We start from the raw sequence: 23,882 nt of genomic DNA on the forward strand, positions 1-23,882 counted from the left end.
GGGGAGGGAGGGGGGGAGGAGGGAGGTTAAAGAAGTGGAGAACAGGAAAGGCATTATAGCTGCCCACCTCCTGCTCTGCTCCCACCTCCCAACCTGCAGCCAGAGCTGTTCCCCACCAATGCCTATTTCTGGCCCAGAGCTTTGTCTAAGTTCCTTTTGATCATGTCCAGGAAGTCCTCAGTATTCATATAGTGCTCATTCAGCTTCACACTGCAAGCAGAACAGAGATAGTGAGCCCCTGGGAGAAGCACTTGCCTCACCCAGACCCCTGAAACCCTAGTAGGAAGAGGTACAACCAACAGAAAGGAAACCAGCTACCAATGAGGGAAGGAGCCTGGACCAAGCACACACTCTAGGAAGGATGTAAGAAACTGCATGCATCGTCCTCCCACCTCTATCCACTGGACACTTAAAACCTTTGCTGTGACACCTGTGGTTTATCACTGAATAAATACCGAACATAATGGAGAACATTTTTCTGGCATTCACCACATGCATTTGTAAAAAAGTGATATTAAAAGCATGACCTTTGTCACACCTCCCTGTGGTTTGTGCACAAGTTGGCTGTCTCCTTTCTCATGGTTCTAGGGAATCAGATGAGCCCCACACAGACCCTAGTTCCCTCCCCCCAAACCCTTCACTGTCTGGATGGCAAACACTTCTTTGGATCCTGGAGAGCAGCCTTCTTGTTCTCAAGACAGGCCAGGCTCAGAGGAAGAAACTGGCAAGAATCTGACCACCCAGGTTCAAGCAGAGAAAGCTTCTGGCTGCCACTGTAATTTCTCAATATGAGACACTGGGCAGTCATTTAAAGGCCTGAGTTGTAGCAAGGACTTTGGGATTAAAAAAAAAAATAGCCCAATCAGAGAGGCCTCTAATCACCCCTCCTCACAGGGGTCTTGGCACCCTTCTCTGGAGGGTTTAACAGCAGTTAAGCCTTAGGAAGAAGACAAGGACAAAGGGAATGACCATCTCTTCTTTACCCTCAAGCCACATGGCCCCTCTCTGGCAATAAGAGGCTTGTGTGTTTATCTCTGTGTCTTTCTCTCTCCTTTTCCCTCTTTCTCTCCTCTCCTTCCTCCTGTCTCCCCTTCCTCCCTTCATCCTCACCTTCCCTGAAAAAATGCCCAGAATCCCTACCAACAGAGGCCACTCACTTGCTTAGCCCATGGATACAGCCGGCGAGGTCCTTGGTCATAGCGCCACTCTCTACCGTCTCGACACACACCTTCTCCAGAGTCTGTGCAAATCTGGGAAAGGTCATTTTGGGTTAGGTCCTCAGCAGATCTGGAGCCAAGGACATGTCCCTACATCCCCAGCTAGCATCCTGATCAGCACCCCTGGAGTAAGGGGTCAGGTCCACATAGCCTTTCTGACTACTAAGTTTTTCTATTGCTAGAAGCAGTCCTGAATCCAAGTTACTTGACCCTAACTAGGGCAAATACAAAAATTTACAGGCTCAGGCCTTGTCTCTTAGGTGGATTCTCTGGTCCAGAGGCATCAGAGAAGAGTCCTATAGGTACCTTATCCCAGATCCATGGGAAGGCTAATGAAACATACAGAACTACTCCACCAAGAAAATCCAGTAATTGAGGGAGCTCTCCGTAAGCTACCAGTAAATCAGGTAGTTAAGAAGTGGTATTAGCTCAGTGGGGCCAAAAGGTGGGCACCAACCAGAGAGACTGGAAGGCCAACTAGAAGCATGTGCTTCCCCTCCCTCTGCTCCTTTTCCCATTGCCCCCTGCTTACCTGATTAAGTCCTGGTTACCATCCAGCTTTCCTCGGTGCTCTAAGCCTCTTGTCCAGGCAAAGATGCTGGCAATGGGATTGGTGCTAGTGGGTCGGCCCTGGAAAGAGGGGAGTCATGGGAATAAAGGCTGGAGGAACCCACCCCTCCCAAAAAAATCCCTGGACAACAATTAGACAAATAGTCCTGGCCAAAAGGTAGGGGGTCATGGCACTCACTCTACATAGGCAGAGATTGTGGCTAAACCCTGCTGTGTGGAGAATTACTATGAGAATAGAGCTCTATAAGGATACAGTGGCTCTGGGTCCCTGGCAGTGTCTGTAGTTGCCCAGACTCCTTTGTGGGAAGGGGGGCATTCCAACACAGCTCCCGCGGAGGTCAAGTGACACTTACCTTCTGGTGCTCTCGGTAATGGCGGGTGACAGTTCCATGGGCAGCCTCGGCCTCAATGGTCTTCCCATCTGGGCAAACCAGCACTGAAGTCATCAGGCCAAGAGAGCCGAAGCCTACAGAGAGGAGTGAAGAGCCTTCTTTCAGCACCCCCTCTCGTTCTTCCTTCCTGGTCCCACTGACAATCGACAGCAGAGCTCAGATTCTCTGGTACAACTGTCATTGTGCTAATGGCACAAGCCAGCCCCCACACCTGACTATACTGTAAGTGCCACAAGGCCAGGGACCAGGATCTCAGCCACATTTTGCACTAGATCTCTCCCAGTGCCTTACAATCCTTTGCACAGACTAGGTGCCTAATCAATGTTGGTTGAATTAAATTACCAGGGAGTGTCTATCAAGGGACCCATCAGCCTGACCACATGGCACTTCTTGCACTCTTGGTATCCAGTAATAACAGTATCCAAAAACTGCTCCATTTGGCATGCTTACCCTACAACTTTCTCCCTATTTTTTTAGGATAGGATGGAAAGGTAGCACCTTCAGTATGTGAGATAAAGACTCACACCCCATGCTCCCTCCTTCCTTCCTACCCACAATGATTCCATCAGTCCTGATCACCAATCCCCAGCCAGGATTTCAGCCTGTCCAAGGATGTCCATCAGTCACCAGAGGCAGAGCTTAGAGGACTGAGTACAGCCTCCAGAGGAGGCCCACATGAAGCAACATCAAGAAGAAGAAAAAAAATATGACCTAGTCAGCTGAACACTATCAGAAATGGCCAGGAAATTTTTTTGCTACATTCTAGTCTGCCTTTTAGTATATTATACAGTGCTAAGTTTGGCCAACTTGGGATTCCTCTCCTTCCTATACCTTCAATTCAACTGAACCAATATTAAGCAACTATTAAAGGCCTGTGCTAGGGCCTGGGGTATTAAGAAAAATGAAACAAAAGCTTGCCCTCAAAGGGTTTACATTCTACATGAACACAGAAAAGTAAATAAAAGGCAATTTGAGGAGAGAAGAAAATACTAATGATTGGGAGATAGAGAGAGATCAGAAAAGGCTTCCCGTAGAAGAGACGTTCTTAACCTGGTACCCATGAACTTTTTTCAATATTTTGATGATTGCATTTTCATATAATTGGTTTCCTTTGTCATCTTATTTATTTTTATGCATTTGAAAACATCATTTGGGGTAAGAGCCCTTGCCTTAGAAAGTGACATTTGAACTAAGCCTAGAAGGAAGCTTAGGATTTCAAGAGGCAGAGGTGAGAAAAGATTACAATCCAGGAATGGGGAGGCTGGGGGCAGGGATGGAGACGAGAGGGGTAAAGAATAATCTGTAGGAAGGCATAGAGATGGCAGATAGAACCCTGAGCTAAGAGGCCAGTTTGCCTGGAAATAAGAGGCATAAAGGGGAGTAATATAAAGTCAACACAGACAGGGCATAAAGGGGAGTAGTATAAAGTCAACACAGACAGGTTAAGTGGGAGCTAGCTTGTAGAGGAGTTTAAATGCTAATTATGCTTGGCATAATTTTTCCTCAACTCTCAAAACTGAAGTCCCACCAACAGAGCCCTCCAATCACAGCCACAGAGCCCTAAGAGAAGCCCTATTTTGTAACATCTTCAACATACCCTGGGCTAGTATATCGGACTGCACGTCGCCATCATAATTCTTGCAGGCCCAGACAAAACCACCTGAAGACTTGAGTACTTGGGCTACCATGTCGTCAATGAGTCGGTGTTCGTACCAAATCTTGTTCTTGTCAAAATCTGTCTTGTAGTGCCTGTGGAGGCAGAATGTCTGTCATGGGGAGTGGAAGTGGGATGAAACCAGTGAACCTGGGGCTGAGTTTAAAGAGGGGAAAGCAAGTAAAATGGGGCCCTGACCTGACACTGTGGCTATCAAAGAGCCGAGAAGCCAGAGAAGACTTGAAGAGGAGAGCTTTGGCCCTCATTTACAAAGGATCTAATAAAAGGGGTGGATAAAAAAGAACACGGAAGACAGCTCAGAGAGACACATTACTTGTCAAAGATTTCCTGGAAGATGTCTTTGAAGCGACCATCGTAGGCCTTTAGGATGGTGTTCTTGGTGCTCATGTAGAGGGGCCATTTCTTCTGGATGGCATACTGGAAGCAGCTATGTGCAAAACCCGAGATAGACTGCAAGAACAAAGATCAGCCCCTCAGCTTGGGCTTCTGGGCAGGTACTGTTCTGTTCAGAACTGAACCATACCAGTAATTCCCCTTTCACCCTGCAGGCCCAAAGCATTTGTATGTTTGCAATTGGAAACTAAGATTCTGGATGTCTGAGAACTGTGATTTAGCTTATGTTTCCTGGTAACAATAGGAGTTCTCCTTCACACCCCACTCATACCTACTCTACCCTGGACTATGACAGAAAGAAAATCCTTACTTTAGGAAAAATATATTCTTGTATTTCATGTATTCAGAGTCTCTCTCCATCTTTGGTCAAGAATTGTCAAACCCCTAAATCTGACCGGGGAGGCAACATGGTTCAATGGGAAAAGCATGTGCTCTGGGGTCAGAACCTGGATTCAAATCCTGCATCTGATGTATACTACCTTAATGACCCTGAGCAAACAACTTAATCTCTCTAGGCCTCAATTTCTTCATCGTAAAATGGAAGGAAAGAAGCAACAAGGGACCAAAAGACAGTAAAGTGAAGAGAATAGCTTGGGCGGAGTTCATCCTGAGGAGTGGCTCTTACCTCATCAGTGTTGTACATGCCCATGCCCACACCTCCAGCAGGAAAGTTGTACACTTCCCATTCCTTTACGCCACTGCCGTCTTTTGGAGTAAACACCATCTTGAAAGTGCCCGCCTTGTCTACAACAAAGTCAGTGGCCTTGTACTAGAGAAGGAAAAACACAACTGAGTCACCTGGGCACCAAGAACAGACAACCTCCTACTGGACTGCTCCAACCTCTACTTTCCCCTGCATACCCACCTGATCGCCATGTGCATGCCTGCCGATCGTGATGGGCTTCGTCCAACCAGGAACAAGGCGGGGGATGTTCTTGCAGATGATAGGTTCCCTGAATACTGTTCCCCCTAAAATGTTCCTTATAGTCCCGTTGGGGCTTTTCCACATCTTTTTTAGCTTGAATTCTGTAGAAAAGCCAAAATAAACAGCTGGGAGATTGTGGCCATTACAGGCCAACCCATTCTACCCAACATTTTCCAGCTAAAACCAGTTTGGCCAAACCTAACTAGCAGGAAGGTTTTTGTAACAAAGGATGGGATTATAAAGTCAGAGCTGGAAGGCAATTGAAGGATCATCTGATCTATCTATACTCTCTCCCCATAGTCCCATTTTATATATGAGGAAACAAAGGCCTGGGAATGTAAAGGGACTTGGCCGTGCTAGTAGGTTATAGGGCTGAGATATAAAGCCCATATCCCCTGACCCTAAAGTCAAGGGTCTTTCAATCACCATGCAACTTCCTGGAATCATAGGCAAGGAAGGAATCATTCTATCTTGGACAGAAGGGTATAGGAAAAATAAGTGAGTAGAGATATTAAAGCAATGGATTAGGTGGGTGGGGAACAAGTGAAGTCAGGTGGGGTATACATACACCTTGAGGGGGTGGGAGCTGCAAACTTCCTGAAATTCTTCTATTTATATAAGTATAGCATTTTATAGAACCCAGGAAATATCCTTAAGACCTGAGGTGCATGATCATGGGGAGAGAACAAGAAGTCACAGTCACAACTGTTGCCTTATTGGCTTTCTTAATTCAACAAGGAACGAATAAGACATTTACCAAGAACACTAAAATATAGCTTTTACATACATACTATTAATCTAGACAAAGACTTAATCAGCAAGCACTTATTAAGCACCTATTCTTTATTAGGCACTAGGCGATCCAAAGGAGGTAGCTAAGTAGTTCAATGGACAGAACACTGGACCTGGAGTCAAGTAGACCTGAGTTCAAATCCAGCCTCAGACACATACTAGCTGTGTGACCCTGGACAAGTCCCTTAACCTCTGTTTGTCTTAATCCACTGGAGAAGGAAATGGCAAACCACTCCAGTATTTTTGCCAAGAAAACCCGGCAGACACTATGGTCCACAGGGCCATTAAGAGTTAACTCATGACTGAACAACAAAGGGATAAAAAGACAAATGAAACAATATCTACTCTCAAAGAACTTATATTCCTATAATGTAATACAGTAATAACATATCTTCTATATATCTAATATAATATATATATATACTCTAATAGAAGAGGAGACAATAGCATCTACAGAATACATACAAGAGTAATACAATTAATTACAGAAAGAGGACTATAAAAGGTCACCATAAGTAAGCAAAATGAAACACCAGCGACAGAGCAAGTGGCTGAATAAAAGAAGGTTCTGTCATGTTATTATGATTATTAATAGCTATTATCACCACTCCTAGGTATAAACAACATATGATGGAATGCACGCTGAATGAGAAATCAGAAGCCTGAGTTTCTAGTACCAGCTTTACCATTAACTAGTTTTTGTAAGCAAGTCATCCACCCTTCTTCAGCATCAGTTTCCTCACCTGTAAAATGGAAGGGTTGGACTCGATATTCCACAAATGTCCCTGTCAGCAGCAAAATTTTATTTTTCTTTTTCTTGCTTTTTTGGGGAGGGCAATTGGGGTTAAGTGACTTGCCCAAGGTCACACAGCTAGTTTTGTGTGTGTGTTAAGTGTCTGAGGCCGGATCGAACCCAGGTCCTCCTGACTCCAGGGCCAGTGCTCTATTCACTGCGCCACCTAGCTGCCCCAAAATTTTATTTTTCTTAACAAGTTCCCAGAAAGACAAAATGACTTCTCACTTTTATGTGATGGTTGGTCTGGTAAAATGCTGCTGTTCCATCCATATCCACCACTGCCAACCACACATCACATGGCACTTCACTGTTTTCAAAGCACTTAAGATACCCACCATCTTCCTAAAGCACAGATCTGGCCAGGCCACTCCTCTTGCCTGAGCTCCTGGGGCTCCCTATCCCCTCTAGGATAAAAGACTCTACTGTTTGGCTTTTAAAGCCTTTCACAGCCCAATTCTGCCACACACTCTTCTCCTTTGGACATTCCCTATCTTTTCAGCCAGAACAAACTACCTGCTGTTCCTAGCCCCCTATCTTTGCCTTAGCTAACCCCTCAAGCTTGGAACTTACTCCCTTTTCACCTCTTCCTAGTAGAACTCTTAGCTTTTTCCAAAGTTCAGCCCAAGAGCCACCTCTCAGAGGATAACTATCTGGATCTTCTCAGTGGCTAGTTCCCTCTCCCCTACCCTTGAAATTACTCATTTTTATTTTGTATATGCAATGGGTATATTAGTCATTGAGGCCCTAGGCTTTAAAACATGTAAATCTGAAATCTGAGCAGGCCCCAAGAACTGAGACTTCACAGGCCAGTTCTTCTACTGTACATATAGGCTATATTTACTTTTCTGTGTAAAAATGGTTTCCCTTCAAGAAAATATAATTCCCTCGATTGTTTCTTTTTTTGTCTTTGCATATCTAGTACCTAACACAATGTGTAGGCATTTTTAATAAAATGCATATTGAATGAATAAATTTGATACTTATACTACTATACTGACAGATAGTATCATTACTCTTTCACATATGAGAAAATTGAAGATGAGGGAAACAAAATAGCTCTTCAAGGGTCACACAGCTACTAAGTCACAGAATCAGGATTAGAACTTTGGTCTGATGCTTCTTCATCACAGTGTCAACATGGGCTATATCAGTTGGAATCAGTGGCCGCATTCACACACACACACACACACACACACACACACACACACACACGAAACCTACATACCTTCCACACGGGCTTCATCTGGAGTGATGGTAGCACACTTGACAGCCACACTATATTTCTGAGTGGCTAGTGCTGAGTCAATTGTGACCTGATCATCTGTCTGGTCACGGTGTGGGAGCCCCAGGTCAAAGTATTTGAGCTGAACATCCACGTGGGGTAGGATGAGCTAGGAAAGGTAGAGAAAAAGTCATTGATTCAGTCAAAGAAAAATAGAACTCAAAATAACAGAGTCAAAGAGGAAGTTATAAGGAACATTAACTACCAGGGAAAATCGGGACGAGGGACAGACAGAAAGTGCATTCAGATTGTGCATACAGAAATAAGTGTCTGGTGTACAGAACACCTCACAAATGCTATCAGACTCCATTAATGTGTTGATTAGTTTTGTTGTTGTTTGCTTTATCCCTTTCTGGTTTTTTTTTTTTTATTCTTTTACAAGGGATGGCTCTCTGAAGGAGAGAGGAAAGAGGGATAGATAGCCAAGAATAAAAGTGATATAAAAACAAAATATATAAATAAAAATTTTAAAAGAAAAATAAATTTAAACAATAGTTTGATAATCTGACATATTCAGAATGATCCTTAAACCTCAGGAAATGAGGGGTGGAGTCCCAGCTTGATCTAACAAAGCCAAATTCATGAGGAAACACAGAGGACCCTCTCCTTTGCTTGGTGTAAGCTTTGTAGAACAAAATCTTTCAGGAAGGGGAAGGATGTATGTGAGAATGAAGATGAAAATAAAACCAAAATACATTAATAATTGTTTTTGTTAGCATCCACACCTGGGGCAGAGAACAAAAGAGGTATATATTCAACGGAAGTACCACAATGGAAGCCAGTCAGAAGTGGAAAGAACCAGGTATTTGGATGGTCAGCACTATGGCCATTCGTTGCCGACTTTATACTCAATATGGGAACTCACTCAACTTACTGCAGCTGTGGCCAATTCACCCAACTGGGCCTCACTGTGATAAAGAGGAAACACCACTGGCTCTAGGGTCAGAGGACCCAAGTTCAAAGCCTACCTTGAATGCTAACTACTTGAACAAGTCATTTAACATCTGTGGCCTCAGTTTCTTTCTTCATTTGTAAAATGAGGGGGTGAGAGGTCCCTTTTAGCTCTAGACAATGGACTGACTCTGCTCCAAGCAACATGTTGCAGCTCCTACAAACTCCAAAAAAGCCTCAAGTGTTTCACCACACATGTGGGCAACTGCAACTTCTCCAAAGCCACTGGGGGCAGGAGGGGAGGATACAAAGACTGACAGTTCCTAACAGTGTGAAGTGTGGGCCCAGGAATGAACTATGGGGTGTCATTTAAGAATGAGACTCACTAAGTCCAGAGAGGTTCTTCATTAGAAGGTCAGCTACTGGGGTATGTGAGGTTTTTCTGGCCACAGCAACTCATGAAAACCATGCACTATCATAGAGGAAAACAACTGTGATTTGCACTGGCAGGAGAGTTCACATCAACAAAATCATAGCTTAAGTATTTTATTATTATGAGGCCTATTAGTGGCTCAATGGATAGAGCCACTGGAGTCAGAAGACTTAAGTTCCAATCAGGCCTCAGATACTTTATAGCTGCATGACAGGAGCGAGTCACTTAATCCCTGTGTTCCTCAGTTTCCTGATATGTAAAACAGGGATAACAATAGCACCTACCTCCCAGGGATGTTGTGAGGCCCAAATAAGATAATTTTTGTAAAGCATTTAGCAAAGTGCCTGGCACATAGTAAATTCTATAGAAATGTTGGCTATTGTTGTTGTTTTTAAATTCCAACTAGATCTAGGATATAGTGCTAAAGAACCACTGTTTAGAGGCAGGAAGGATAGATGATCTGCCCTCCAAGACTGTGGATGCAAGTTCTGTAAAGAAGAAAATGGAGGAGACGTTGGGGCTGAGCAGGGTTTCTTAGGCCTTCCTCTAGGCCTACATTCCTGAGGCTAATCCCTCCAGAGGCAAACACACAGGCAGAAGAGCTACCTTTTCTTTGATGAATTGCCAGATGATACGCGTCATCTCATCTCCATCCATCTCCACCACAGGCTTGCCCACCTTGATCCGTTTGTCTGCATCTAGAAGCCCATCACATACACAAGCACAATCAAATGCACTGGGGAGCAAAGTGAAACCTGCTGCTCATTCTCCATTCCCCAACTGCTGTCTTCCAGAAGATGATCCTTATCCTGTACAAGCAATAGCTTCCCAGAGTAATGGCAGCTCATACTGACAGAACCCCCGAAGGTGGACAGAACACCTGGGGGAAGCAGCTGCAAGGGTAAGTGATCTATTTTTGGTCCAGATTTGATAGTTCATGATTTGTAAAGGGAATTCCTGAGGAGGAAGCCACCTTTTCCCAATGCAGATCAGCAAATGCTCTGCATTTCTAGTCTTAAAGAGTAGTCAGGGACAGCGAAGTTAAGTAATTCTATAAGAACCTAGTCAGAGGCAGGATCAGAATACAAGACTTCCTGGCTTCCTTACTTAATTTTTTTTAAGCAATTGGGGTTAAGTAACTTGCTCAAGATTACAGGGCCAGTTATTTCTGGGTGTGGTGCTGAGTATCTGAGCCCGGGATTCGATCTCCAGGTCATCCTGACACTGGAGCCGGTGCTCTTACTCGCTGAGCCACCTGGCCGCCCACTTTATTTTTTTGTTTTGTTTTGTTTTAGGAGGTAACTAAGGTTATGTGACTTGCCCAGGGTCACACAGCTAGGAAGTCTGTGAGGCCGATTTTGAACTCAGGTCTTCCTAACTCCAGGACTGGTATTCTATCCACCATGCCACCTAGTTGCCCCAAATCTTCCTGACTTTAAATGCTGACTCCCTAACTACCATCCAATGTTCCCTCTTCATCCTCATTTTATAGCCGAGGAAACTAAGGCTCAAAGACAGTGAATTGTTTATGGTTACAGAGTCTCAAAACTTAAATTTCTACCTCATATCTCCTGATTAAACCCAGTACTCTTTCCAGAACACCATGCTTCTCAAAAGGCAGCTGGTAGTGGAGTGGACAGAGCTCTGGGTGCTCAGGAAGACCTCAGTTCGAATCTGGACTTGGACACCTACTATGTATGTGACCCTGGCCAAGATACTTTGCCTCAGTTTCTTCAACTGTAAAATGGGGATAATAACAGCACCTACCTTGCAGGGTTGTTGCAAGGAGTACATGAGAAAATATTCTGCAAAAGCACTTAGCACAGTGTCTGGCACATGGTGGGCTTGATATAAATGTTTATTCCCTTCCCTTCCCCTTCCAGTGTTTGCATCTCTTTCTCACTCTCATTTTGCCTTTCTCTCTTTCTCTCACACACACATAAATTTCTCATCCCAACTCTTTACAAAGGAAACTCTCTGATAGGGTTTTTTTTATTTAATATGAAGTTTCCTGAAGGTCTCAGAGACCTTTTCCTCTAAGTTCTGCCAAGCAGCTTTATGTCATAGATACTTCTAGGCTCCGTGAGAATTATGGATTATACTGAGAGGGTCACAACATGTAGGGGTATGATATGGCTTGACTTCTATTAATTAGGATCAGGCTGGCCAATACCTACAAGATAGTAACCTATACAAAAAAATGCAGCAGGACAGTCAGTACAAAAGAACCCTGTCAAGTGGCTAGTCTTCTATGGAGGGGAATTAACCCTGTCACTCAACATACTAACAAAATCCGTTCTATAAAGGCTGTCTTGGGGTAATACCAAGAACAGCCTGACCAAGGATGTAATCACACCAGAGGAAGGAAAGGAAGCAAGATCTCAGAGAATCTAGACAGCATTCTGACAGAGACCAGGGGAATCTGGGCCCTGGCAGAGAAGCACAAAGCAGGATGCAGGCCTGTTATAAGGAAGCATCTGCCTATGATTATTAAAAGTAATCCACTGGAAAAAAAATAACCCAAACCCTCATACACAGCAGAGAGCAGAAAGTAGTTCAGAAGAGGACACAGACAAGTAGGACTGTTCTCTTACCACCATGTTAAATTTAATAACATACTTTTTTTAAACTTACACGTACATATACACACTTTAAAGAAATTATCATATGCTCTTTTAAAAAAACATGCATAACAGCTACTTCATATGCAATCCTTTTCTGTTCTTTGTATACTGAAGTATTCACGTATATTGATGTTTAAGTTTATGATAAAAAAGAAAATTTATAAAAGACATTTTTTTTTCTTTTTGGAGGAGGGAAGACAGGGCAATTGGGGTTAAGTGACTTGTCCAAAATACATTTTTTAAAAGTAGACTTATTGAAAAATTGGTATAAATTACTAATGTCCATTAAAGGAATTTGGTAAAGTAAACAGTAATCAAAAGAAAAACTAGGCATGTTAAGTTACAAGCTTGACCAAACAAATTGGTAGGCTTCAGTTATCATTAAGTACTTAACTGAAATAACCTGAGATCACTACTGACAACAATGTTACCGCCTAAGGAGTAAATGAAGATGATGACTGGTATGCTAGGAAGGGCTAGGAGGCTCAGGTCTCTCTGCCAGTTACTAGCTGAGAGACTCTGGCCAACTCTCTTGTTTTCTTGTCTATTTAAAAACGCCCAACAACCACCATCTTATATTACCTATCTTTCAAGTTATCAAGAGGGAAGAACTTTGTAAGCCTTAAAGAACTAGGTAAATGTGAGCCCTTATTGTTCCAAACAAAAGGCAAGATACACTATACATATTTCACTCCTTTGTTAAAAATTAAAAGACAGAAACAGACTTTGAGGCTATTTTTTCTACTCAACACCTGAAAATGACATCTAAATTTCTCTAAATAGAGCAGGAGCTCTTAACTAGGATCCCTGAACCTAAATTTTCTTTTCATAACTGTATTTCAAAATCATTTGAAATACAATTTGTTGAGGTAACTAGGTGGTTCAGTGGATGGAGCATTGGGTCTGGAGTCTGGAATATCAGAGTTCAAATCCTGCCTCAGACATTTACTAGCTGTGTGACCTTGGGCAAGACATTTAACCTGTTTTCCTTAATTCACTATAGAAGGAAATGGCAAACCACTCCAGTATCTTTGCCAAGATGCATGGCATCAGTGTGCTTATAGTCCACAAGGTCATGAAGAGTTGGAAACAACTAAATTATTGAAAACACAAAATAATTTATTTCCTTTGTAATTTTATGTATTTTATTTTATGCGTCTTAAAAACATTATTCTGAGAAGGGGTCCATACATTTCACCAGACTACTAAAGGGGTCCATGACACAAGCCCTGGACTAGAACTATCATTTTTCCTAATCATTCTTGATGTCAAGTCTATATGGATATAGCTCAGGAACTACAGAAAGGTTTTAAAGATGCTGGGAGGTCATGTAATCACAGAATCATGTAATTGTTATAAGTAAATACAGTCAAGCAAAATAAATTCCCATACTGGCCACGTCCAAAAACGTTTATCTCATTCTATAGGTCATTATGTCTCTCTCAGGAGGTGGGAATCATGGTTAATCATCACACAGATCAAAATTCTTAATCCTTTCAAGATCATTTTTTTTTTTACGATGTTGTTATAATAATAAAAACTGTTCTCCTGGCTCTCCTCACTTCACTCTGCATCAGTTCATACCAGTCTTCCCAGGTTTCACTGAAATGGTCTCTTTCTTCTTCTCTTAAGAGCATAATAATAGCCTTCCATTACATTCATATACCATAATTTCTTCACTCATTTCCCCCTTGGACTCTAATTCTTTGTGAGTACAAAAAGAGCTGCTATACTTTTTGTACAAATAAGAACTTTTCCTCTTTCTTTGGTTATTATAGAATGCTAAAACTGGAAAAAACCTTAGAAATCACCTAGTTCAACCCTCTTATTTGACAGATGAGAGAAGAGACCCAGAATGGCACATCAACTTGCCCAAGTTCACACAGCTAGTTAAGTGTCACAGCCAAAACTAGAACCCAGGTTTCAGCCTCTCTATTGCTCCTTCATTTTTTACAAGTTTTCTTATGGGTTAATTTGACAGCAGTCAATCAAAAACAACCCCAAACAACAGAAAGAATCAGCTACAACTTTAAAAACCTTATATTGTTGAGGGTCAGTCTGGGATATGACATAGAGGTTTTAGATTCTGGCTATGCTCCAGTCATTCATCAAATGTGGGCGCTAGTCATAATAATTGTTATGGCTTAGCACACTGCAGAGTTCTTTGTCTTGTGAGTTGAGAGACCCACAGGACTGGCATCCACAATGACCTGTCCTTCCTGGTATGCCAGAGTTCACATGACCAAAAGAGCCCACACACCTAAGCCTATGTTTACATTTAGTTTGACATGCATTCTGGTCCATGGCAAAAGGTTATCCAGATGGGGGCGGCCAGGTAGCACAGGGAGTAAGAGCACCGGCTCCAGTGTTGAGAAGACCTGGAGATCGAATCCCGGGCTCAGACACTTAGCACCCACCCAGAAACACCTGGCCGTGTAACCTTGAGCAAGTTACTTAACCCCGATTGCTTAAAAAAAAAAAAAAAGGTTATCCAGATGACCCCAGATGCCATTGTGCTGTAGTTGCCCAATCTGTGAAATGGGAAAACTATTTGCCCTCTAACCTTATGGGAATTTATCAGAAACAAATGAGAGTCACAAAGGACTAATGATGAAACATACCATCTACCTCTAGAGAAAGAACTGATATTGATTGAATACAGACTGAAGCATGATATTTTTCACTTTCTTTCATTTCTTTTTCTTTTATTCAAGTCTTCTTGTACAAAATAACTAATATGGAAATGTTTTACATAACTGAACATGTATAACATATATCTGATTGTTTATTGTCTCAGGGAGGGGAGGGAAGGAGGGAGATAGAATTTGGAACTCAAAATTTCAATTCAAATTTCAAATAAAAATGTTAAAAACTGGGGGGAAAAAAGAAACAAATGAGAGGAAATTGAGGATAAGAAGAAGGCAGTTTGAGATCGCTAGGAGGTTCTAAATGCAAGGTTATAGATGTGTATCTCTAGACATAGTATTGCATAAGTTCTGTTATCTTCTTGGAAAGTGTTTGGGATAAAATTACATAAGTGAGAAAGAACTTGGAAGAAGAGAGCCAATGCAGGATCCAGCCAGCTAGGACTTTTTTTTTTTTTAATACTGCCCAAGGTTCTAAGCACCCAATGAAACTTAAGGTTGCCAAAATCTATTTTTATTCTTGAGCCAGAGATTCAGAGTCAAAGCAAGCTGAACTAGAGGTAGATGAATTCCCTCAGTTCATCTGGGGCAAACAGACCCTGCCACACCATCTACAAGGGAGGCTAAGAACATAGCTCCTATAGCTGGACAATGACAGTCAGGCTGAGAGGAAGGGAAGAATTAACTTTGGGGTCTAGGAACATCAGGGAAGGGAAAAACAGGACTCGAGAGTATCAAGTTTCTGAAAAAACACACTTTCAGGTAAATGCTTCATAAATGACTTTTGAAAGTCACAGTACATAATTAAAACAACTCTGAGGTAACACCATACCTGTCCAATTGGCTATTATGACAAAAAAGGAAAATGATAAATGTTGGAGAAGACATGGGAAAATTAGAACACTAATGCTTGTTGGTGGAGTTGTGAACTGATCCAACCATAGTTGGAACTATGCCCAAAGGGCTATAAAACTGTGCATACCCTTTGGTCTAGCAATACTATTGCTAGGTCTGGATCCCAAAGAGATCATAAAAAAAGGGAAAAGGATCCACATACAAAAATATTTATAGCAGCTCTTTTTTTGTGGTAGAAAGTAACTGGAAATTGAGGGGATGCCTATCAATTAGGGAATGGCTGAACAAGCTGTGGTAAATGAATGTAATAGAATACTACTGTGTTATAAGAAATGATGAGCAGGCAGATTTCAGAAAAACCTGGAAAGACTTACATGAACTGATGCTAATTGAAGTGAACAGAATCAGGAGAATACTGTACACAGTAACAGCAACATTGTATGATGACCAACTTTGATAGACTTAGCTCTTCTTAGCAATGCAATGATCTAAGACAATTCCAAAAGACTCATGATAGAAAATGCTATCCACATCTAGAAAAAGAACTATGTAGTCTGAATGCAGACTGAAGCATACTATTTCCTCTCTTTTTGTTTTGCTTTTTCTTTCTTGTGGGTTTTCCCTTTTATTCTGATTCTTCTTTCATAACAAGACTAATGTGGAAATGAGTTTAATATAATTGTATATGTATAGCCTATATCTGATTGCATGCTGTCCTAGGCAGGGGGGAGGGGAGAGAGAGGAAAAATTTGGAACTCAAAATCTTATAAAACTGAATGTTGAAAACTAAAAATAAATAAAAATTTTAAGGTCGCAGTGCATTATTTCTGTATTGGAATATTACTGTGTAAATAAAGAGAAACAAAGAAAGAAACATTTGAACTGATACAAAGTGAAATAAAGCAGAACCAGAGAAACAATATTGACCATGACTTCAACATGAACCACAGCAGAACAATAAAAACTGAATTCAGCAAAATTATAAAGACCAAGGTTAGCCCCAAAGAAGCTCCATGAAAAGGCACTTTGCCCCCCTGCTTTGCAGATGTGGTGCACTGTATATAATGTCAGGCTTTTTCTGATGTATAGTTTATAAGACACAAGGGAAAGGGAGGAAGAAAATATTTAGAAATGTAGGTGATATAAAAACAAAGGTATCAGTAAAAAATTTTAATGAAGAAGAAAATGAATATTGAATGAATGAAATCAACACCAGGCCTCTAAAAAGGAGCTATACTTCATTCCTTACCCAAGATGGAATCTATACAGAGGTATCTGCAATAAAGATAGGTAACGATTGTATGTCATTCTCTCTGCCTCCATCCTTTCCCCTTGCTAATCTATCCTCCATACAGCCGCTATATTGATATTCCTAAAGCAAAGTGTGCCTATGTCACTACCCTACTCCAGAAGCTTTAGTAAGTCAGATTATCTACCATTCACTATAAACTCATCACTTTTGAAAACAATGAAGAGTGCTGGAAAAACGGAGGGGCTTGAATCAAATTAAGTGTGTGGCGGATTTTACTATTGAATCAAAGTTTTCTGAAGAGGAAGAGGAGAAAGAGAAGGAGAAAGCAAGCAGCAGCCTTGATAGGACTCTCTCTTGCTTCTAGGATGAAATAGCCAGCATCTATATAGCACTTTAAAGTCTGCAAAGTCCCTCACAGACATTTCATTTTATCTTCACAATAACCCTAGGAGGAAGGTGGGATCATTATCCCTCTCTTATAATGGAGGAAACTGAGGGAGACAGAATTGCCTAGGCTCACACAGTTAGAACTGTCAGAGGCCACATGTGAACTCAGGGTCTTCCTCCCTTCCAGGCTAGACTTCTACCCACAGTGCCACCTAGAAACCTGTTTTGGGCATTTAACCCCTTTCCCGTCTAATTTAGGCTTAGTTTAATTTTGTATATTACTTTCCTTCAAGCACATTAGGCTCCAGCCAAATTGTTCTCCCAGCTGTTCTCTATATATGGAATTCCATCTTCCATATCCCATCTCTGTTATCCCCAGTATGTGCAATTTGCTCCCTCCTTACATTCACCATTTAACATCCTTAGCCCCCTTCAAGCCTCAAAACAAGTCCCACCTCCTATAACAGAATTTAAAAATTTTCCTGGTAGCTGGTTTATTTTGCATCTACTTTGTAATCTATCTATATTTACTTTTCTATGTATATCCCTACCCTACCCCCCAAAAGAATGTGGTAAACCTCTAAAGGAAGGAACAGTTTTGCTTGTGTCTTTGTACCCCTGGCACCTACCATGTTGCCTGTTGCATAGAAGGCTCCTAATAAATGTTTGGTGACATGACCCCAAGAAAAAACAGGAGAAGCCATATCCTTCCCATACCTTTCTAGAGGCAGGAGATCCACAAGTATGGAACATTACACATACTTTCAGATTTTTTTTTAATGTATTAATTGATTTTGTTATCCCTCTTTTTTCTTTGAAAAACTGTTAAAGAGCATGGTTTTCTGGGAGGAAAGAGGGATATATGGGGAAATTTAGATGCTATAAAAACAAAACATATAAATGAAAATGTATTTTTAAAAATGCTTGGTGAAGAAATGAACGAACTGTCCCTACTCTGAGATCATCTGTCCCCCTAGAATTTCCTGTTCACAGAGAGATCACGCTAAGCAACACTGGTGAAGCAACGGTTGTTCTTATCTATTGGATATAATCCAAAAGTGAAACCAGCTCAAACCTGGGGTGAGGGGTGGGCCATAAATATACCAGGGTGAGGAACCTGTAGCCTTGAGGCCACAGGTGGCCCTCTAGATCCTCAAGGGCAGTCCTTTGACTGAATTCATTTCTGTACTTGTGGATCTAGGGGGCCACCTGTGGCCTCAAGGCTGCAGGTTCCCTACCCCTGGTATAGCCTATCTCATCTGAGCCCATCTATGCAGCTCCTCTCCTTAAGTCACATTACCACTGTGATCAGAGAAGCTTGGAAGCTGGAGGGGTCCTGAAGAGTAGGGGGCAGGTTGAGAAAATAAGAAGTCCTAGGAAAAACAACTGCTGGAGACAGTTCTATGTGTACTAAGTTTAAGTTGAACTATTCCCCTCCCTTCCAGAGGGAATTCTCTGAATTTAGCAGTAAAGCTTCAAGCAGAAGTTCTGGGCTATATATACACAAATCCAAGACTTAATTTTGTTGTAGTACTAGAACAAAGCAACACTATGAACATGCAGCAAAGAGATGGATCTTGTTTTAACCAAATAAATAATAAAGTCCCATCAAGAAGAAAGATGAATGCTTGAATCTTCTGTAGAACTCCTCTAGCCAAAATGAAACATGTCTGAAGAGGATATTCTGCTACCAGGCTATCTTCACTCCAAGTCTGATGTAACTTCTTTTGTAAACAAACACTTGTCCCAAACACCTGCGATATTCTATCTTTTGATACTGGTCTTGAGAAATATATTTATAGATCATAGTTATCTAACTCAAAGTCTTGGGATAAACCAAAAGACACCCTAGTAGAATGTTAAGCTCCTTGAAGTCAAGGACTGTCATTTGGAACCCCAGTTCATAGCACATAGTAGGTACCTAATAAATCCTTGCTGAACTGAATGGACTTTCCTAATTTTACCTTCATGACCAATCATGATGACTTCCTGATTACGGTCTTTTGGTTCAGTCTTTCAATCAGTGAACAAGCATTTATTGATTGCCTACTATGTGCCAAGCTATGCTAACAGCCCAGAATGCAAAAGAAAGAAAAGCAAAAACAGTTCTTACTATCAAGGAGCTCGATTTCTAATGGAGGTGACAACATGCAAACAACTAGTGGTCAGGAGTCAGGGATGAGTAACAAGAGCACTCCAGGCTTGGGGGGCAGCCATGGAGATGGGAGATGTGTCTTGTGGGAGGAATAGTCAGAAGGTCAGTGTCACTGGATCACAGAGTAGGAGGAAGGGCAGAGAAGCTTCAGAAGAATGGAAAGCTAAGAAAGGCCAGGTTGTGAAGGTTTTTGAAATCCAAAGAAATTTCTGTTTCCTCTTAGAACCAACAGAAGGTAGGTTTAATGAGTAGTGGGGGGAGGGGGTATTTTAGGCTGCTTATATTTTGGCAGCTTGTACTTAGGGTTTAGAATATGAGATTTTGGGGCATGAATTTTTCTTCATACCTTAAGAAAGAATAATCTTGGAATTCTCCCACTTCCATTGGATTTTATTGAGGATGGTGCCGCAGGACACTTGTTATTTGAGAAACAGGGAATTTAGGACACATGGGGTGGTCAGTTTGGAATTGCAAACTGGGCCATACTATGTTGGAAAAGTCCTGAAGTATGAATGTCCTTTTCTCCTCTTTGTTCTAGGGATGGGAACCCTACCCAAAGTACCAGGAGTTTTGGTTAGCTACTGGGTCACCCAGTTAAACATTACCTCTTTTCTCCAGGTAAAGCCCAACTCATTTTCCTTGTCCACTCTGGCTCACCATCCAGTGAGTCAATGGCTAAGTCAAGGTCATGGCTTTCCTTAACATGGAGGTTGGAGGGCACCACTTGTTCCTTTTACCATTTCCACTACTGGGATGCAGGAAAGTGCTAGAAATTTAAATTTGATTCCAATGACTTTCCCAGTCTCCTTTTCTAGTGATGGAGAGTGTAAGCCTGGGTGGGGTGGGGTTAGGAGGAGGTAAAAATAAATCTACTATTTTTCTTCAAGAAGGTCTGCTCTCCCCTCTTCCCTGTCCTTATTTCTGACTACCTAGATAAGAATTCTCTTGGGGCTCTGAAAGTGATTTCCAAGAAAGCAGCCTTTAGGACATACTGGTGGTCTCCTATGACACATTAAAAAACATTTCTAATAGCTGGCTGACATTCTTTGAGGTCTCTGTGTTAAGGGGGAGGAAAGGGGGAATAGCAGAGGAAAGAGAGAGAAGCAGTCAAGGAAGAAAGTATTGGGTAAGGCAGTTAAAAGTAAAATGTTTCAGTAAAAGAAAAAGGGATGGTTGGCTGCCAGGAGAAGAAGAGAAAATGAAAGCTAAGTCCAGAAAAGGAATCTGTCAGTCTTAAATAAATAGCAGTTTTGTATACTACAATTTTTAAAAAGAAAAGAAAAAACCACCCCACTTTCCTGTAGCCATCTACTAAAAGGGCCCACAAACAGTTGACGTGGGCCTAAAATCTGCTCTCCTAGGGAAAGAGAGAGGTCTGCAAAGTGGATAGAGGAAACTGGCAGACAAGGCAGCTTCTAGCCAGCCTTTTGTCTGTGTAGCAGCTGAGACTGTCCCCTCCATCCTCCCAGCTGCTTATGGGGGCCATGGGGTGCTGCTTGTCTGTTAGGGATCAAACAGCAGCTGCTTCCCTTCTGACTTCTTGTCCGCCAGACCACAGTCCTCTCCCCAGGGTAAATGAGGGGCTACCTTGCCTACGGAGCTCAGGCACCCTCAGAGTTTAAAGCTGGAAGGCACAGCAGGCATAATCCTTCATGTACCCTAGATGGAAAGCCACTGGATCATAATTTTTAGCCACAGGAGTCATCTAGTAGCCCACCCACCTCATTTTACCGATGAGAAAACAGACCCAGAAAGATCTGTGACTTGTCGGAGAACCCAAAGGCAAGAACTGGAAGAGCCATCATTCCAACCCAGGTCCTAACTCAAACACAGAAGCCCACCCACCGCACCAGAACGCCTGCGTGTCCGCTATGGTCCTCGCGGAAAGGAAGCCCCTCAGCGCAGACATGGTGGAGGAAAGGGGTGGGGAAGAGCAAGAGTGACCCTGGCACTAAGAGCGGACCAGGGGCCACCAGTTGCTGCTGCCCTTCAAGTTCCCACCCGTCACGTTTTAACGCAAGGCTATGGAGAACAGAAGGGAGGAGAAATGGGGGGGGGGGGGAGGGTTGGGGAGTAGAGAGCGCAGAGTTGAAAGCAGAACTCCGCAAAGCGCTGCGATCCCTTTGTGTCCTGGGCTCCCCCAACCCACCTAGTCTGACACCCATCAACAGGCCAAGTTCACCGCCGCAGGCTCTCGGATAAGCCGCAGGCGCCCCTCGCCCCTCTCTCGGTGGGCGCGAAGTGCACTCCCCCCTCCCCTCCAATGTGGTGAGCTCTAAGACCCGCACACCCTCCCTCTGGAAGCCGCCACGTCCCCGAGCTAAGGCAAGCCCGGCTGCAACCCAGCCCCAGGCCCTATGTGGCCCCGCGTCCAGGAACGCCGGCTCCGCCACTCACAGTTGCGGCGTGGCTGCCCTCCCTGCAGGCTCAGGGCCGCGGGGGCCAAGGCCCCTGGGCTTCTCCCCAGGACCGAGGCGGAGGCTCTGCCTAGGGAGCATACGACGTGCAGGTAACCCGCCATCCCGGAGCACACAGACGGAGCGCAGCACTGGGCAGGGGAAGGGGGAGCCTCACGCGGGCTGGAGCCGGGAGGGGGGCGCTCCGGCCAGCTAGCAGAGTGGGAGGGAGGAGGGACGCGCACAGCCTCGGCTACCCATTGGGCAGCGGGCTCGGGGACCGGGGCGGAGCCTGGCTTGGGGCGCGGGGATCCCGCGCTTCCGTGACCGAGGAGAGCTCAGACGCTCACTGGAAACGTTCACGGCGGGCGGTGGTCGGGCCTGGGAATCGGGGGCCGGGGGAAGGCGCAGCTTCCCCTCTGTGGTCTCCCGGCCGCCTGCCCTGCGGCCAGCTCGGATCTGCCTGCCTAGGACCGACCCTTCCGCTGCCTCTGGGGCCAGAGTCCCTAGCATTCCGCCCTAACGCCCAGCTCCCAACGCTCGCCCCCACCCCACCTCACACGGGGTATTCTTGGAGGTGATTTCATTTCTAAGGAATCAGCTGGAAAACAATGCTTATTTTAAAACAAATCTGGGGGGAAATAGATGTGTGTGCGCACACATATATTGTCGCTGTCTACAGGGTATAATGAAGGTGATCATAAGTTATATTTTACAAAAAACGTGTCCCCAAATTAGTGCATCACCGGCTCCTGGGGCCCCCATTCCTACTCCATCGCCTGCCAAAGAGAAAACATTCTCTCTTCTAGTAGTTTCTTGAAATTAGAGACCGGCAAGGGGTGAGGCTACCTCTGGGGGGAAAAAAAAAGGTTTTACTTAGTGGCATAGACCTTCATCTTCCTGGGTAGACGCGCTCCAGCTGCCTGCTTTCTTCCTTAAAGATGCTTTTGCATCTCCCTCTTATTCCACCTTTCTTATCAAACCCGAAGTTGTGGACGCTGTCCTTCCCGGCCCCCCCCCCCCCCCCCCCCCCCCCCCCCCCTCTAGATGCTGCCAGATGGAGTTACTCTATATGACCTTGGATAAACAACATCAAAGCAGAGCAAATTGAACGGCTCCCAAGGTGAGCTACTGTGTTGGCTTTGGGGTCCAAAGGGAGCACCAGGGCCAGGATGTAGCCTAATCTATCTAGGTCTAGGATGAATAGGGAGCCGCCTGTCCTTGGGGCCACACCACAGGAGGGGACCTGCGGTTCAGAGGTGCCAGGACTAGAAAACCCTGAGTTGAGCCAGAAACACAAAAACACTTTCTAATCAGTTTGGGGCAAAATCCTTACCCAGGCAGGTCCTACCTCTTGTGACTGATTTCCAGGTTATTCCAGGACCACATTGCTATAGCAATGAGCTTGGCTATTGGCTTGGCAAGTCGATTAACTTCTTTGATCCATATTTTCTTCATCTGTAAGGAGGCCCTTGGCCTAGATGGTCTCTAATTTCTGATTATATCACTTGTTTTAATATTCATGGCCCTCCATAATATAGCTCCAACTTGCCTTTTCAACCCTATCTTCATAAGTGTTAATAAATCTTCATACATGTTTGTTGAATTAAATTGCAGGAATCCCCAACAGTCCCTTATATATGCCCTTTGGTACAGCCAAAGAATATTTCACTTGATATTCCCAGGGTACACTCTGTGCTTTCCCACATCCATGCCTTTGATCATGCTATTCCTTCTGCCTGGAATGCCCATACCCCTACTTTACCATCTCTGCTTATTGAAATTCTGTTTATCCTACAGCACATGATTTAGTTTCCTATTTCACTAAGGATATTGACACCATCTCTAATATGAGCTCTTTGTTCCTCTTTTCCTCCCTCTGCCCCACCCCCTTCCACCTTAGTTCTTTTGGTTACAGAAAAGGAATCTCTATACCCCTCTAAGACTGATCCCTTTACTTGAACTCATTTCCCTCTTACCTCCCCCTCCACCCCAAGACCTTGCTTCAGCTATCTTCCCTACTTGCTTATGCATTTTCTTTAAGTTCTATTAATAGTGGATAAAGAGTCAATGTCAGAGTCAAAAGGACCTGAGTTCAGATCTTGTCCTGATTTATACTAGTGGTAGGCACTGGGTCGAGTTGCTTAATTTCCATGACCCTCAGTTTCCTCATATGTGAAATGAGGATGTAGGCAACTCTCT

General features: G+C 43.5%; 1 protein-coding gene across 1 annotated transcript; it reads right to left on the reverse strand.

The window, feature by feature from the left end:
• Positions 1 to 90: 90 nt before the first annotated feature.
• Positions 91 to 21,900, reverse strand: IDH2 (isocitrate dehydrogenase (NADP(+)) 2). The gene is made up of 11 exons (XM_069098625.1): positions 21,682 to 21,900; positions 9,973 to 10,064; positions 7,986 to 8,151; positions 5,113 to 5,273; positions 4,873 to 5,016; positions 4,168 to 4,304; positions 3,777 to 3,928; positions 2,141 to 2,253; positions 1,750 to 1,847; positions 1,158 to 1,250; positions 91 to 210 (listed from the first exon to the last, which is right to left on the reverse strand). The coding sequence occupies exons 1-11, from the start codon at positions 21,803 to 21,805 to the stop codon at positions 123 to 125; spliced, it is 1,368 nt and encodes a 455-aa protein (XP_068954726.1). The 5' UTR covers positions 21,806 to 21,900; the 3' UTR covers positions 91 to 122.
• Positions 21,901 to 23,882: the final 1,982 nt, after the last annotated feature.

The sequence above is a fragment of the Petaurus breviceps genome, unplaced genomic scaffold, assembly GCF_028583685.1.
Source record: "Petaurus breviceps papuanus isolate PSGF00001 unplaced genomic scaffold, PetGlider_PUasm1.0 37, whole genome shotgun sequence".
In the NCBI taxonomy this organism is placed as follows: Eukaryota; Metazoa; Chordata; class Mammalia; order Diprotodontia; family Petauridae; genus Petaurus; species Petaurus breviceps.

Coding starts and splice junctions, on each gene's coding strand:
- IDH2 (XM_069098625.1), bottom strand. CDS start 21,805: ATGGCGGGTTACCTGCACGTCGTATGCTCCCTAGGCAGAGCCTCCGCC. Junction 10,065..21,681: donor AGGGCAGCCACGCCGCAACT/GTGAGTGGCGGA, acceptor ATGGGCTTCTAG/ATGCAGACAAACGGATCAAG. Junction 5,274..7,985: donor AGATGAAGCCCGTGTGGAAG/GTATGTAGGTTT, acceptor GCTTTTCTACAG/AATTCAAGCTAAAAAAGATG.